The sequence below is a fragment of the Prinia subflava genome, chromosome 9 (genome assembly GCF_021018805.1).
Source record: "Prinia subflava isolate CZ2003 ecotype Zambia chromosome 9, Cam_Psub_1.2, whole genome shotgun sequence".
NCBI classification, from domain to species: Eukaryota; Metazoa; Chordata; class Aves; order Passeriformes; family Cisticolidae; genus Prinia; species Prinia subflava.
Window position 1 is genome coordinate 5,413,284 of NC_086255.1, and position 17,484 is coordinate 5,430,767.

General features: G+C 43.3%; 1 protein-coding gene across 5 annotated transcripts in view; it reads right to left on the bottom strand.

The window, feature by feature from the left end:
- GRK5 (G protein-coupled receptor kinase 5) overlaps positions 1–17,484 on the bottom strand; it is a 150,733-nt gene that overhangs the window by 35,495 nt on the left and 97,754 nt on the right. For all 5 annotated transcript variants that reach the window (XR_010081281.1, XR_010081280.1, XM_063405206.1 and 2 more), the window contains exon 4: positions 11,554–11,631. Coding sequence is in view for 3 of the 5 variants with exons in the window: in XM_063405206.1 (XP_063261276.1) it covers positions 11,554–11,631 (78 nt within the window). In the remaining 2 variants the exon portion in view is untranslated. The remainder of the gene's footprint in view (positions 1–11,553; positions 11,632–17,484) is intronic.

Below are 17,484 nucleotides of genomic sequence, written 5' to 3' on the forward strand. Positions count from 1 at the left end.
GGCCATGAGAACAGATGAGGAAGGGAGTTTGTTTGCTGAGTGGCCACCAAAGGAAACCTGTAGCTCTGAGTAAAGGAATAAGAATCTCCTTTGCAAATTAACAATCCTGCCTCAAAGACTTGTCTCAATCATCACTGTCTCCTAAAAAAATAAACGACATGGCTTGCAGATCCCTGAACTTCAGAAAAAGGGAAAACATTGAGTTTGGCCAGACTGACTTTGTAAGAAACACAGCAGGTCCATAGTTCAGGGGTAATTCTTCATCCTTACACAATGCCTTTCATCTAAGAACCTCAAAATGTTAAAGCTTTACTGCAGGATTAAGTCTTCATGAGCTAGGTGGCAATCTCACAATATTTTACAGAACAGTGAGCAGGAGGTTAAGGGATGTATTTTGCAGAAGATTTGAGCATCACCTGTGACTGAAATCAAAGAAGTGGCACTGAGATAAATGAAAGCTAGAGATGCTCAGATTCCTCAAATCAGTCCAATTGTCGCTTGCAATTAGTGAATAAAGAACAGAAACCTAGAAGTGCAGGCTTTCATTTCATACCAGCTCCTGCCAGTGGGTGTGAGTCATCAGGGTGTCTTCAAGCACAACCGTTCATCACTACAGAAACTATATGAACCAGAAAGATTCCACACTCTTCAGATTGAATAGACCTCATGCAAACTTCTGTCAGAAACACAACTGCTTTCCTGGCAAGTTTCAGGCATGCAGCTGATACTGAAACACGATGAGTTATTTTAAAAGTCACTTGCGTAAAATAAATAACGTGCAGCATATGTTACGTCTCAGGTTATGAAAACATTCCACAACAAGCTGGCTTAAAACAATTAAAAACGTTTCAGTCAATGGACAAAAGTTCAAGCTGTAACTTTTCTTGAGCTGCCTCTGCTTCCAAGCATTTGTCTTCATGATATGTGTATTTTCAGATGTTGACAGCAATGTTCCACATATAATCTGTTTGAAAATCTCCACACAGATTTGCTACTAGTAGAGACCTCAAAACTATGACAGAAACAGGCTAAAATGAACTTTTTGTGTGAGATGATGCACGATCAGACAAGAAGAGTTCATACACAAAAACCTGGAAATTCTGGCTTCATCCAGCAGTCTCAGCTAGAGCCAGGGAAGTTCCAACCATGCAGCCAGGGACTGACTGAGGGAAAGTGTGAAGGGGCTGACAGGGGGAATCCAAAATCCTTTGGGCTGGGAAAGACCTTTAAGATCACTGAGTCCCACCAAGAAATTCAGAGGAGAGCAGCGGATGAGGAGGTGGAACATCTTGGTTGTATTTCAATTTTGGGAAATCAAGGTTGTGCATTCCTGGACAGGGAAAGGATCCCAGCACTGCCACAGCACACGCAGCCTCCTGATGCCTTTTGGTGTTACGCACAGAAATGTTGGAACATTCTTTTGCCTTTCCCTGTGTCTGATCTTATCTGTTCAGTTTGAGCTGTATGTGCAGTAAACAGCCAATTCTACATCAGGAGCAGCTGCAACACTTTAACTAATCAACTTCTGCATTTTCTTTTTATTTTTTTTTCCCTGCCACAGTCATTTGGGTCTGTATGAGGAGAACCAGTAAAGCAAAAGGCTTTGTAATTCCAGGATATTTGCTTTGAGATGACAGATGTAGGAATTGGCAGTGAGGTGGACAGGGAGCACGGAAGGCAGATGTGTTATTAGTAGTAATTTATCTGTTACAACAGTGTGTAGACATGACACCTAAGAACGGGGGCCCGTAGTGCCAGGCACTACAGACACAATGAGAGCCAGAGCTTCCAAAGCAAACCAATCTCACCAGCCCTGGGACTGGGAGCAGGGGCCAAAGATATGAAATACCTCATCCAGAATTACAGAGAGGGTCAACAGCAGAGAAAATATTGAGCCCAACCCCAACACCCAGGGCAGGATCACTTGCTGTTATCTGTTATCACTTGCTCTTATCACTTGCTGATCTGAAGCAAATCAGCAGTGCCTGTCAGCTGTGGGGTTTGTTTTGTAGCTGCAAGCTGATCTGGAGCCATGACAAATCTGTTTTCCCTCATATGAGACTAAACTATCAAAACACATGTTGACACAACAGAAGAATACAATGACTGGAGACAACAGAGCTCTCAGCAAGCAGCTGAGCATGTTCTAGCCTGGAGGGTTGTACCAAGACTACACAAAGGGCCACACCTCAGTTCTTGTGGTAGATCTGAGTGGCTTCAGGCTCCCTCACATGCCCTGGACTCCTCGGGGTACCTCTTGTGCCTCAGCAAGCCCAGCAGCAGAAAAAGGACGAGTTTCCTCCCTGGGTTCCCAGCATCCTTCCTCTTTGGTGCTGGGATACAAGCTGTAGTCTAGAAGCATGTCCTTCCTTGGAAAAGCAGCAGCCTCTGAGGTTTCCCTTCTGACAAGTGCATAGAAGTATATGAATTATTTTTTGGCTCTCCTGTTAGTCAGCAACAGGGCCTGCTATGTGGCCATATCTCGTTTTTCCTCTTCTCAGGAGACATTTTTGTAGCTCTCTTTTCTAGAAACTGCATTTCTGCTCTTGATACAGGCAAACGAGCAACTGCCATGCAAACGGTGTGAGTCACCATGTTCCCTGCATAAAGCTTTTCAGTCCAAAGTGTGGTTTCCTTGGAATGTTGACTTACTTGATTCAGAGAAATCTAGGGGCATAACCACAACAGGAGTTTCGGAGCAACAAAGGGAAGGACTGCCTAGGCTCAAGAAAGAGGAAATTCCTCCTGGCTCCTATCAGTGACCAGAGCTTGAACACCCAAACCCCATAGAAAGTAATTTTGAAATAACAAATTGTCCCATGAGAAAAAATTTAGTTGCTTGATCATCTCCTTTTGCAAGTCCAATGAATCAGCTGCAGGCTTTATACTCTTCAATTAAACAGAAACACCCACCACAATCCCAACCAGCTACAAGGTCTTTGGTACAGCTTATTTTAAGAATCTAAACTGGTCAGCACAGAAGACATGCTTTTGTCTTCACTTAAATTTGAAATTTGGCCTCACAAGAAGTGTTTGGCAAGGTATTTTTCTGGATCTTCAAGTCCTTTCCTACCCATACTCCTAAAATTATTCTTTAGAAACATGCTCACAGAGGTTTCTCCACCAAAGAAACACATTTTTCCTCCTTTCTGTAGACAACAGGTTTATTGCAAGGATGCTCATAAACCAGCCAGCTGAGATTGTTTTAAATAAACTTGCTTTTAAAGCAGGGGAAGGGAAAGTTTTGTTTTATTGATGTTGCCCTTTTTCCGCCTTAAAAGCATTTTGCACTCAGATTAAAGGATGAAAACAGATGAAATAACCTGTACCTGCAGCTGTCAGCAGGATGAGGAGGGCAGCTTAAAGAACAGAGAAGAGAAGGTTTATATCAACCAGGATTTTCTATCCACCCCACAGAGGGGCTGCTCACAATCCTTTGGAGTGTCACAGAACCACTTTTGTCAGAAACCCAGCAGAGCCATGGCTACAGAGCATTGCTACAAGCACTCAGATATTTGATAAAGCTTTTTGGGAGAACAATGCATTCCTGCTATTACTAGCTGCAAACATGACAGGACAATTTTGAAAGCTTGTCTTCTCAGGAAGTTTTTTTTTTCTCTTGTCACGTGTGCTTAATAGGTTTGGATAACATCCAGTGTCCAGCCTCTTATCAGTCCCTTCCTACCTTTTAACATCCTCCTGCACTGATGGATGGCCTAAACATTAGCAAGCAACCTTATGTTGCAATAGTCATAGCTTGGCTTCCTCTGGTAAACCAAATGTCATTTGCTCCATTAAAAAAAAAAGAAACAAAACACCAAAACAACAACCCCTAAACATATAAACACTCATTTACAACCTCAGCTTTACTGAATGGCTTTCTTGCAGGAAAACAAACAGATCCCTGCTTGAATTCACTCCTGAGACACAAGGCTGGAAACAGGAGTAACCCTTCCATTGCAAGCTGAAGCCAGATCCACACTGAGCTCACTTGCCAGGGGGATTCTATGGAATTTGCCTTCATCTTTTTCCATTAGCAGGTCAAAATCCTGAGGAAACACTTGAATGAAAAAACAAAAATCCAGAAGAGAGTCCGGGAAGGTCTCAAAAAGAATTAGGAAACAAATTAAACAAACATCAGGCAGGAAGCAGTGGCCCACTCACAGAAAGACTGGAAACACCAGGAAGGCAAACAAAATCACTGCTGGAAACAGGGCATTCCCATATCACCTGGATCACACAATCCATTAGCAATCATATGGCAGCACCCATCTGCAAAGAGCTGAGAGGGAAGACATTTATTGTAGGGAATGACACACTGTTTGCAGTGGCATATTCCACTCTTCCTCACTTTTGCTTGTTGGACAAACAACATCAGTGCAAGGATAATAAACTTGCTATGTGCTTGATTTTTGACTCAGGTCAGAGTCTGACTTGGTTAAAAAATAATAAATTAGCATACAAGCTTGGCAAGCAGGTTAAATGACTTTTTTCAGTGTTGTTGGTTTACTGGGAAAAATTACAATATGAATAGCTTGAAATGTCACATATCCACAAATACGCTGATTATTTCTAAATCCATTTGGAAAAAAAGACCTTTTAAAAAAATCTCACTTTTTACACTCATTTAGCAATATTTTAAGGAAATGAAATTTTTTTTTCCTGTGAAATTTAAAACACTGTGATTCCTGGTTCCAAGTTAAAATAGCTTGGAACCTACTGATTCTTCTAGTTGCATCATCCCAGCCAAAGGTGTCAGCCTCAGGCATCTCATCTGAATTCGCCTGACCCATTCTTGTGAGGCTGCTCAGATGCTGAAGTCTCCAGATGTTTTTCCAGAATCCTAATTTCCTATTACAAGGGAATCAGGTGAGAAATAAGGTATGGTTAACTTCCATTCTCACCATGTGCCTCTTCACTCTCTTCTTTGTTGGGATCAAGCATAGGGTTGCCTGTTACAGCTTCTGAGTTTAGCACCAGGAATCCTGAGCTCAGGGAGACATTGGTTGATCCCTGATGCTTTTAGTTTCAGAAATCTGAAACTGAACCAACCAGCAAAGCTGCAGCAAGCTGGGGAATGGAAGGGCTTCAAAGGACTCCTGAGCTATTGAGAAACTGTGCACAGAAATCTGTGTGGGTATGCCATGCAAGGTAATTTAATGTATTCTGCATTACAACTAGCATGGAATTCACCTCATCACACTTTAATCATGTAAAAGCTGAGACACTCAGAGTCTCCCCAGGCTTCCTGTAGCCAGTGGGCAGAAAGAGTCATCATCTCTCCAATCCAGATGCCTTCAAGGCTGAATGCTGGGAATGCAAGAGGCTGGACTCACCAGAGGTCTATTTTAATGTCATTCTGTGCAAACACACAAAAGCCATCTCCTGCAGATTTCTGGATGTTTTGCAAGTCAGTGTTCCAGACAGCTGGAAAAGGCTGATTCCTTTTTTCCCATGTGAGCAAAATTTTCAGGCAGCAGAGGCTGTTTCTGGGAAAGCTGAATGGACCTGGAAGTCTTTTAGAATTAACTTCCCTGGCCACTGGATAATCCATACAAACCAAATATAACCCATGAGGGGCACGCAGAGGGGTTAGGGAAAAGATGACCCTCAAAACAGGGAGGGGAAAACTATAATTAACATATTCATTAGCCAAGGGCAGGCAAGTTCAGCCTTCCTGTTGCCAGATAATCCTGAGCAGATCTGCTCTTTGTTTGCAGAGTCCTTTTGGATGGCCTGGCTGCTGTCCAGAGGAGCTGGAGCAGGCTGGGGGGCCTGCCCTGCCTCACAGACAGATGTAAGCCAGGTTTACATGTGCGGTTGACATCCATTAGTGGAAAGGAGTTTCCATTTTCCAAAGGGTCAAGTCAGAGTAATTCCAGCAAACACAGGGAAGCCAGAAGGCTTCTGCCCAATGACCAAGGCATCCCAATGCTTTTCCTGACCAAAAATGACAAACAGTTACGAGGCATGTGCACTGGGGAGTGCAGCCTCTCCAGAAAAACAGGGAGAGAGAAGCAGAGCTTCAACAGCTCTGATGAGCACAAAACCAGTGGAGTTAATGACTCCAGCACAGCCCTTCTACCAGAGTGAGCAAAGGCATTGCAAATGCAGCCCTTCCTGGGTCTGAAGGACAGGACATGGGACCACCCAAGGGATCTACTCTGGGGCAGCATCACCAGGACAGGGCGGGCTCCCTGCTGTTTCCACAGGCTCTCCTGCAAGCTTGGCACCACTGCAAGAGACAGAAGCCCTCAGTAAGTGTTTAGTTAACTAACATTTGTATTATAAACAGTGGGTAAAGGATGAGGAAACAGGACTCGAGCAAACCGTGAGAAAAAAGCCTTTTTGCCTGAGACCACAGCAAAGGGACCCCTAATCAAGGCAACAGGGTGATTTTTCAGATTGCCTCCCACACTACATTACAGCCCCGCTTCAGTGGCTAACAAACACTTATTGAAATAAATCCTGACTAGAAAGCATTAATTTGAGTTAACACTGTTGCCGTTCTGCCGCTCAGATATTTTCCCAGAACTGAACTTGGGAAAGATGAGCTTTTTCAGGAAGCCCACTGAGAAGGTGCTTTCCTGGACTCAGACACAGTGATCAGCAGAGATATTGATCGTGCTGTCTCTGCAACAACAACAGGAATTATACATTGATTTCTCTGGGGACTGGATTATGTATTGATTATGCGAGCTGCAAAGCAGAGGCCTAAGTAATGCTATCATGTCTGGCTAAAATGGTGCTCGTAGAGTAGTGGAGTCAATAGAAAGGGGAGATGAGAAATCCATCGAGGCAAAGGGCAAAGTCCCAGGGTAATTAATTAAATGGCAAAATTCTCCTGGCTCAAGCGATGCCAGGATTTCTACTTAAGCATTTAGCATCCTGAAAAGCCTCCTAATAGGAGCCCAAAGGACGCAGTGAATAAGGCTTTGAGCAAGTAAATAATTCTAGCCCATCCCGAGTCCGTGTAACACACTGTGGACAGACAGGCACTTCATTCATTGCTTACTTCAACTGGCTCATTAATGAAATGCATAGGGTTTAGAAAAATTTGAAAACTAGCTGTGGAGATAACTCTTGGACCAAGCCTTAAGGGGCCATCCACTACAGGCAGTGAAAAGAGATACTGTGCTGGCCTTTTATCAGCAACATAATAAGCTTACAGGGGGACAGAGATGACTTGCTGGATCTAAGTGCCATAAGCTGAATTTGTAGGAGAAAGATAACAATGTAGAAAATAGTCCCTGAAGGCTCACCTTTCAAAACACAGAGCCTCTGTCTCATATTAAACTCTGCAGATTGCTTTACAGAAACCTAATGTTTCCATCTTCCACTGCTTCCCTTAGAGTGGCAGTCAGCTTTTGTTCTGGCCATCCCAAAAACTAATTATAACGTGTTCCCTAGGAGGCATTTAGTAAAACTAAGCAGGTAGAGGAAGAGGTCTCAGGACTTGAATCCAATTCTTGGTGTGGTGTGAGCTGCAGGATTCAGCCAGAATCATTAAGAAGTGATAGATGAAACTTCCCTTCTGGGAGATTGGAGGGCTTCACTGATCAGCAAAGATGACTCACCCAGAAGCACAAGTGCTGAAGTTTGCTTTTACTTCGGGGGGTTAAAATAGGAAGGAGGGTAAGAAATCTCAAGGAGAGAGGCAAAGGTCCTTGTTGTCAAGATCAAAGCAATGGCCAAAAGGAAACTGCTCTGATGGTGCACAGAGATGGGAGCGGAGTCTGTGAGCAGGAGCCTGACTCCGCTGCATGGCCTGGCCCAGCAGGCCTCATTGTAATTCTAATTTCATCTCACCCATCTTATGGAGATGCTTTCTTCTCCATAAACAACTGATTTGAGAGAGGGGCTCATTTTAGTCAGTAGACAAGTGGAAGGCCAGGCTGATCAGCCAGAGTCCCTTTCAAGGGACTTTTCCCTCCCTTCCTTATCCTATAATTGTTCATAAAAACAAAGACATCGTTTTGTTCACCAAAATCCCCACTGATAGCCCTAGACTGGAGTAAGGAGGTTATTCCTGTGCCCAGCTAACCTCTTGCAGCAAAGAAAGTGCAAACATGGCCTTTATTCTGTGCATTTCCTGGAGGAAAGGGTACTGGACAGGAATTCAGATAAGAAAATTAATGTTGTCGCTGTTCTTCATATTCTGTGAAGTATTTTAATGGGGATAACAATACACATTAGACATCCTGTTCAGTAACATTTTTAGTACCCAGCTGAGTCCAAATATAAACTATAATGGCATATGGAGACTGTCTTAAGAGCCATTTCAAATCAATTTAGTTTTATATAGCGTCTCTCCAAGTCTCTCAAGGTGATTTACAGTGAAAAAGCAAATAGTGGGATAGTGATTTAGTAGAGTAAGGCATGGCAGCTGTCAGGCAGGAAGGCAAAAATGCTGCATGGAGACGTAAAACTCTGATTTAAAAGCAGTACAAAGGTAAATATATCTCTTTGCTCTTCCAGTACAAGAAGCAGTCAGGTAATGAAGCCAGATTGGGTTCAGTTTAACTCAACAGTTCAATGGAGCCATTTACAGATGGAACTGGACCTAAAACTGAACCTTTTCCACTCAACTGCTGAGATTAGGAAAAAAAACAGGGAAGAAATATTTGTGACCAATTCATTTTAGCAGTTTTACCATCATATTTCACAACCTCAGAAATTTCAGACTTCCTGTGGGTTGGACTTCTGCCCTAGGGGCTTATGAAGTCAAGAAGGCAGCTTTAAGTGCCTTTTTCATGGAAATTGTTAAGGCCTTTTTTAAAGAAGCAAGATTCTAGTCAAGAAACCGTGACCTGGCTGGTGGGACAACCATTGTGCTGCTCCTGTGCACAGAGGAGGAATAACACTTCAGAGAATGCTTCCCTCAGTTACAGGACACCTTTTTTATCAAATAAAGTGAGTGCTCCCTCTGCCAATGAACGCCCTTTGGAAGGGTGATATACTGAACATGTATGTTAAATATGTATGCCCTTTAAAAACTGAGGCAAGAACTAAAAATCATTTATAAATATTAAAGAGCAAGAAGTCTACTTTTTGTTTTCACTGTGCTTCTGATCCTGCACTCTGGGAAAAACACTCCTCACATTATAAGACTGAATTATCTGTCCAAGAACTAAACCTGTAATTTTATTCTATCAGTCAAGCTGTATGTCACGCTATTTTTGTATCAAGACAATCAGGTTCTTTGAAGCACAGACATACACCTACTTAAAAGAAGCTTTCAGCTGAAAGCAGAAGACTCCAGAAACAGCAGCAATTTGTACCTTTCAAGGGACTGATAATTAAATAGAGAAATGCTGATTTCAATGAAAATAAGGTTTCTTTGCTGACCAGGATGATGTTCCATTAGGACATTTGGGTCCAGATTCATCTGTTTGGACTGCAGACATCAGTCCTTTGAAACATTGACTTCTAATGGCTTCAAATGTGTCCTTTGGAGATACTTATTTCTCTTTCTTGACAAGGAAGGACAGTAGGCTATCTGCACTCCTAACCTGACTACCTTAATCAGGTATCTAAAATGAAATTAAATCAATCCAAGCCTTGCTCTAGTTTTTAAAGTATTTGTTGTGTGGGACACCTATTAGAAAGTCCAGTATTCAACCCATTGTTACAGCACAGTCAACCTTGCCTCCAAGAAGTATTTTCTGCCATGCAGGGTTTCCACATCCCTCTGGGAAGAAGCAGAAGTTTCTCATTAAGCAAGAAAAGTGCAGCAAGACCAATGCAGATATTAAAGCACCACCACCAGGGAGGCAGTTTTAGATTACAAGTGAAGGAGAGTAGGTCTGTGTTTCACAGGATCACAAAACGGGTGATGTTGGAAGGGACCACTGGAGGTCATCCAGTTTCCTTCTGCTCAGAGTTGTTAAGGTAACTTGCAAATACCAGAAAAGTCTCAGGACAGACTGTAAATATGCTCTGCCAATTTTACATACTGAGAAACCAGGTACACAGGTCAAATAAGAAGTACAGGGCAAGGCAGAGAATGGAAACTCCAGCTCTGGAGTCCCAGTATTTTTCCTTCTGTAACACCACGGCTCTTTGCTGATGAAGAAGCAGCAGTTTTCAGCTTGGTCTTCACTTCACATTCACTAAATTACTCCATGTGCTTCTGGCTGCACCATGGATGGCAGGAGAGCCAGTGGACAGCAGTGAAGGGCTTTTGGAAACCTGCAGCAAGACTGGCTGAAGGGAAGCAATGCTATCCTCCCCTCACTTTACTAGCTCTGCTATCAGCAAAATGCCTTTCTCCCTTTCGAGTGCGAGATATTTTCCCTCTGAGTTTGTCGCTCGTTCCTCTGTTGATGGAATTTTAAGACAAAAGGTCGTTCTGGTGGATTTAAAAAGCAGTGGAACTTCATGCCTCTAATGAATGGGCAGCAGGAACTCATACTGGCAGTGCTCAATGGCTGCACATGAAACTAGCCAGGCTCAGTAAATGAAACCAGATCCCAAAATGCAGCCTGAGATAACTGAAAGTATGCATCAAAGTTTATTGCAGGAAAATGACTGAGTGGAAAAAGAGTGGTCTGCTCTGCCCCTGCACCTCCAAGACATATTGTACCATTTAAACCCTCTAGAAAGGCATCTGCCAAAAATGTGATTAACTCTCCTGAAGGTCAAATGTATTTCTTTTGTAAAATACTTGAAGCAGCAATTGTACGTCTTTGATTACTCTTACGAAATCAACTTAGGAAAAATCCCAGGATTGCTCTTGTGTTTGAAGCTGGATGTTTACTGCTTACTGGTAGTGACTTGTGTAGCAAAGGTGAAACGTGGTCAGGAAATGATTGTAACCCCCCCAAAAGGGTTAGTCCTGGAGCAGCCTGTCCCAAATTGGAGCAGCGTGTCCCAAATTGCAGCAGCACATCGTGCCTCTGTTTGGAGTGCCACCCTGTGGACACGGCTGCTCCCACGGGCTCCTCTCCTTCCCACAGCCACGGGACACAACACTCAGGACCCACCGTGGTGGACACAAGGGTGGGTGACAGCACCTCTGAGCTCCCAGCCCCACTGTCCCCTGCGTGTCCTGCGTGTCCCTGCCCACCCTGGGGAAAATGGTGTTGGGGGAAGAGTGGGAATTTGGGAGGAGTGGGTTCTGTACCAAAATACAGTGTCTGCTATGAAAGACCATTTTTGCCTGTGCTTTCTACACAACAGAATATGAAATGACATCCCCACTTTTGAGCTGGATAGGAAATAATTGGGGCATCTGTTGGTAACAGCTGAGGTCTCTTGTATTACACCTCCAATGCAGAACTTTGTACACTGAGAAGAGACCAGAGAAGCCCTCTGCTCATCCATGGATGAATTAAGCCCCTGGTAAGTCAGGTTCATCCTTAGAAGTCAATTTCTGGATTGCATTATAATTTTTTTTCTCCCTGACTGCTCGTGTAAGACTTGCAGGTTTATTCACTGGAGATTGCCACCATAAATTTTAGGAGTCTGGCTTACAAAGCCTGTAACAACCTTGTTTAGTAAAGGTGTGCCTTGCAGCATTCCTTCAGTAATGCCACTTTGGCTGCCCCTTACCTCTGGGGTGAGGTATTTCATCATGATTTCCTTTCCTTTCTCTCCCAGCTTTTCATCTGGAGCAATTTCATATTCTGCCTGGAACAGACATATAAAAAATAAAAGTCAATATTTGCACTCATATTTCACCATTATAACTTCATTTTGGATGTGACCTTAACAGAACACTCTGTATGAAAAATCTGAAGGACAAATATCATTTTCTGGTGGAAGTAAAACCTGTACACACAATCTTACTAAAAACCTTCCACTATATTTTGACCAGACCCTAGAGGTGCATCTTCTGGGACTGTGTCTCTTAATTAACACCAATACAATTTAATTAATTTATATTTTATAACCTTGCAAAGCCAGCTTTCAGACAGCATTCAGTGACAAGAGATGGCAATTTCATTTAGTTTTGCTTAAAAGGAAGGTAGACACAGAAGGTAAATTATTTCCCTGAGTTGTAGAGAAAGTGAATGTTTGTTAACCCTTGCCACACTGGTATTTCAAGTGCCAGGTGAATATACATAGATATCTTCTTCAATACATTGTCTTTTTTGTTTAATGTGTCTTTTCTGTGTATTTATGCCCAGACCTTTGTCTAACAATACCTGTGCAAAGCAGAGAGACCTGCCCATCACTGTTAGTGATCCTTGGCTCCGTCTCTCCAGAAAGCTGATTTCTCAGGGGGATTTCTTAGGACCAAGAGGAGACAAGAGAGACCATTTAGGGGAACAGACACCATAAGCAAAATTCTCTTTGGCTTCCCTGGTGAGTGAAAAAAGGGAGCACCCCATCCCCATACGCAAAGTCTACCCACATTTTAAAATTCTGACTGCTCTAGGCATTGAAGCATTACTGACTGTTGATGAACTTTGTTTACATTAGAAACAAAAGAAGCACTACGTGTGCACCACAAAGATATTCATCACTTCAGCCAAAGTTCTGCATCCATGGCAGGCACTTGAAGGAAGCAGAGGCTGCAGGGGACCCCAGTGGCAAAATGACAACAGTTCTTAGAGACATTCCTGCCTGGCATTGCCTGGGATATGAAGCTTTAGCCTTCAGATCAAAATATTTTCCAGAAGTTAAAAAAAAAAAAAAAAAAAAAAAAAGAAGAAGAAAAAAGAAGACGACAGCCTAACAGCTTTCACGACTGAATTAAAAAAAGGATCCCAGAAAATTCCTGCCAAACCAATTAAATAACCTGGTCCAATACAAGCTGTCTGCAATGATAAATGAGGAGGAAGCTAAAGAAAAAAAAAAAAAAGTAAATCAGACTGAACTGGCAAACTCTTGGAAGAACAAATTTCAGAACTATTGCCCACTGGAAGATGTATGTACTGCTCCAGGCTGCATGCAATAAATCTGCAGGCTGGCTGTAATGGATACCTCAGCTAAGCAAACCTAGGAATGACATGGAAACCACAATGTAGTAATAATGCTATTCCCCTTCTATCTGGCCAGGGCTCATTTAGCTATTGCAGCTCAAGTCTGGAGCTGCATATTTACACACAGGCATAGCAGGTTGCTTGAACAATCTGTAATTATGATTTGATTTGGTTTGGCAAATGATAATGGCCACAAATAAAAATGATGCAAAAAACCACGCAAAAACTAAAATCCACAAGTACAGTACTTCTTTTTGAGTGACAGTTTCGGGGATGAAACTGATTATGTTCCCATAAAACTTAATACAAGGGTTTAAAAAAACCTTTTATCTAATTTCCTGTCCTTTTAGATGGTATCTGAGTATGGGTCATTTCAGCTCTTAAAGTAGAGAAACTCTGAAATGCTTAGAGCATCTGAGCAGCATTTTTCTCCATGATTTCTCTCTCCTTCATTTGCTTTCAAACTCTGATAATGTATTGTCTCCCTAGCAAATAAAACCTGATTATAAGTCATCATCTCCTATTTGAAGTGCACCGGGGAGTTGTTAAAAAATCTGATGTCCTTTTTGCCACATATAAGCTATAACATCTGAACTGCACAACAGGAAACAAGTCAGGACAGACCAGGAGACAGAAACTCAGCAAGAACTGGATGTCCTGAAATGTGATTCCTGATGGGATCCCACATATGCAGAGCTAAAAGCACACCTATACATGTACAGAGTATCTCGTTCTGCCTCAAGATAGATAGCAAAGAATAAAAGGGAAGTTTAATCATACTTGAACTTGACACTCCCAGGAAATGTGACATGGTGGTGACAAAGGTGGGAAGTGACAGACAAGTGAGGATGTGAGAAGGAGCCATAAGCTCCAACTGTGCACAGAGGTAATTCCACTGTAGGTCTGCACCAGAAGCCTGTTCCATTTTGTTGCTAAGTTCATTATTATTTCTCCCTTCAGTGCCATTTTTGATCTATTCAGCAACAGATCCTGGTACATTTTCAGCCATGACCTGTTATTACAGGAGAGAGACAGGGATGTTCCAATGCTCCCTCTGCCACCTGCCTGGGAAGCCACCAAGGTCCTCAACTCCTGGTCTTGTGCTTAAATCCCAAGACACCTCCCCTTCTTTCCCAATACTCAAAAGCACGGCTACAGTTTGCAAATCCTAATTGCTAGAAATAACATCATTGCTTAAAATCCGTGTGGAACAAAATATTTTCCATTATTCCTTTGATGAATCCAGGCATGTGTTTCAAGGCTCCTGCTCTGAAGTCTAATAACTTCTCCATGCCCTAGTTAGGTCAGACAGGGCCCTATTCATAGCCCATAAATGAGGGGAGGATTTACGATCACCCAGACTCCGTGGGACAAGCTGCAGGGAAGGCTCTTTCTGTGGGCAGGCACAGATCCTCCAGCCCAAATGGCAAGAGGATGTGGGCTGGCCACTGTCTGCTGCTAACTTTTCTTCTGGCTGCTGTTTTGGAGGTAGTTGTTACATTGGTGGCTCCTTCCTCCATAGAAGCAGCCCTGGCTGGATGGAGGAATGGGAGTGCAAAGTGTCCTTCCCTTTGGAGCAGCTGCCCTTAGGATAGGCTGAGAGGGATCAGATGGAAAAATGCTCTTCAGCTGGGAAAGGGAGCAACATCTAGCCTGTGACTGGCTGTGGAATGGGGCCACAGGCTCAGGGACAGCTCGGGTTTGGGGGCTGGAGGCTGCCTGTGATGGATGGAGAGCTACCAGGGCAATGACACAGAGACCCACAGGGGTTCACATCATTGATTCTGACACAACTATTTATGTAGTGTTTGATTTTCACCTTAATATTATCTGAGCTCCTGAAACTGCTTGGCTAAAAATATGTGAAAATGGAAAAACATATCCAAAGAGGTCTCTCTGCAGATCTGGGAGGATGCCCTCCCACAGCAGCTGGTTGCCAGTGGCAGCATGGCACGGCCAAGGGAATCATCACCCCTTGTACCCACCAGGAGATGGAACAGACACTCCTAATAGAGAAGTTTTGCCTTCTTGGTAAAAGTCAGGAGCAGTGGAATCACCTTTTGAGCATCTGCAGGAGGTTGGTGGCATTTCAGTCCCAATTTTTCACCTCCACTTTCTCAGCTCCCTCCTCAGTTATGTGAGAATATCTCTCTGCTCAGTCCTTTCTCAGATTCCAGGCTCTGCCCTGTTATTGCTCTGTCCTCAGTGCCTCTCCTTGCACTTGCCTCTGCTGGAGATTTAGAATCTGTGACTGAAAATTGGAAGGCAAACCCCAAACAGCTGGGATTCATAATATCTCGCATTTCTAAATGAAAAGTGAACTTGAAACCATATTTTTCATATTTAAAGGCAGGGCAAAAAGAGCCCTTTCAACTGTTTGAAAACACATTTCGAGTTAATGAGTTTGTTGATACCAACAAACTGGCATTTCTGATGGGAAAAGCCTCGAACAGCTTTAAGACACACACACACAGATGGTTTATACACCACAAAAGGGACTTAACCAAATGAAATCTCCCTAACAGCAAGACAGGGTTTTCACAAATGGCATTAAATGGATGCTCACTCATCCTTTCACCCCAGATAAGTGCAATGTCTAGTGAAGCATTCAGCTGAAAAGTCCACCCGAGGAGATTGTGCCCAGCCCCTGAGCCCAGATATCACAAGCAGAAACAACCTGGAGAGGCAGCAGGGCTGTTTTCCTCCAGAGGATGTATTTTTGTGTGACTTCAGTGCAAAAAATGCACTGAATTTTTCACATTAGAGAGAAAATAATGACCACAACTGTCCGCATTCTCCTCCAGTCAACCTAAATCTGGTCCACATTAAATTGTTAAAAGCCACCCCTTAGAAAAAAATTCCATTATGAATATGAGTAGATGAAGCAGGAAAGGGAGTCCAGAAGCTAAAGTCTTAATTTTAGTGACACATAAAAATCACAGGAGGAGGAGGAGAAGGAAATGTCAGGAGCTGGCACCCTGGGAATGTGCTGATGAGAAGGGGACAGGAGCAAGAGGTCTCTGCTGAACTGAACTGCCACCTTCTTGTGCTGGAGGCACTGGCTGTGGAGAAGGAAACAGGTCCTGCTAGCACCCTGCCTGCTCACTGATCTGCCTTTTAGCACAGGAAACATTTCCCCTCACACTTTATTTTAATGGCTCTCTTTCAACAGCTCCAAAGTTGAACCGTGCTGCTAAAGTATTTGTAAGCAGAGCAAAGTGTGCTTCGGGACTGTGCGTGGCTCCTGGGGTAAGGGCTTCCAGGGGAGCTCATTTAATCACAAACCATCTCCATCTAATGATAACAGTTTATGTTCACACTGTTCCACCATCTGAATGGCTCCACCAGGGCTGGGTGAGCCATTCAGGGGAGACCTCTGTGGCTCCAGGCACCCAGATAAGCAATCAGGACCTCTGTCATGAGTTTGTTTGCACAATATCCTCAGTGGGAGATGGCTGTCTGTCCTTACAGCCCTTTGGGCCAGCTGGGGGAAGGGGTTGCTGTTGCTCCATTTCCCAGACAGACAGACAGACAGACACACTCACTGACAGGCTGGTCCCACAGCAGCAGTGGGAACCAAACACCCACAGTGTTGGGTCCTACTGCTCCACCAGTGCTGTGCTGCAGAGCTCTGCCTCTCCTTGTCCTTATCTCTGCTATCATCTCATGTTGGGGCCTCCTGCTTACAAACCACATGTCATGTTAGTCTGGGCTACAATCGATTGTGACTAATTACCCAAACACTGCTCTCAGAAAACATGTAGAGGCTTTATGCCTCTGAGCACTTTCATCTCAATTACTGGTTGAAATTGGCCAAGGTATTCACAGGTTTCAGAGGGAACTGACAGCTACACACCTACATGCATGCAGAATTTAGTGATACAAATCCTTTTTCTTCAGAAAGCAGCTTAACAACTGTTTAACAGAAAAAAATCCCCAAATGCTGCCATAATTACATTTGCAGGAGACTACATCAGAGCAGGTTACTTATTTCACACAACAGCTGACTTAAATGTCCAGTCAAGAGAGGATTTTTTTTTTGGTCTCTTTACATATTTTGGTCTGCAAGGTCTGGATGATTCTACCAGCCTTTGGAAGCAAAGGTGTGAGAGAGCTTAGCCTCTCATAAGGATGTTGGTAGGTTGTTGAACGTCTGACTCAGCTTCTGGTTTTCTCCCAGAAGCCCCAGACACTTCTTTCCTAGACAGCTGAGTGCATGAATTGAAAAACTGTATAAAATACTGGGAGGCATCAAGTACTGGCTTCTGCCAGTGACTTACTGTGTCACCTGGTAAAGTCACTTGGGCTCTAAAAAAGAGAGGTGGTCCTCCCTTTCAGTTTGCAAAAAGCTCTGTGAGTCCCTCATGAACAGCTAAATATTATCCTCTTTTATATTTTTGCTTTGTTTGACATTACACAAAAGCTAATTTTTGCTTCTCATGTTAGAAAAATAACCAAGACAAAAGAAAATGAAGGCTCTTGGCTTTTTCTGCTTGTTACAGCAGGTGGTCTTGAAAAGGTTGCACATTCTTGGTGGTCTCAGATTAGGGCTGTA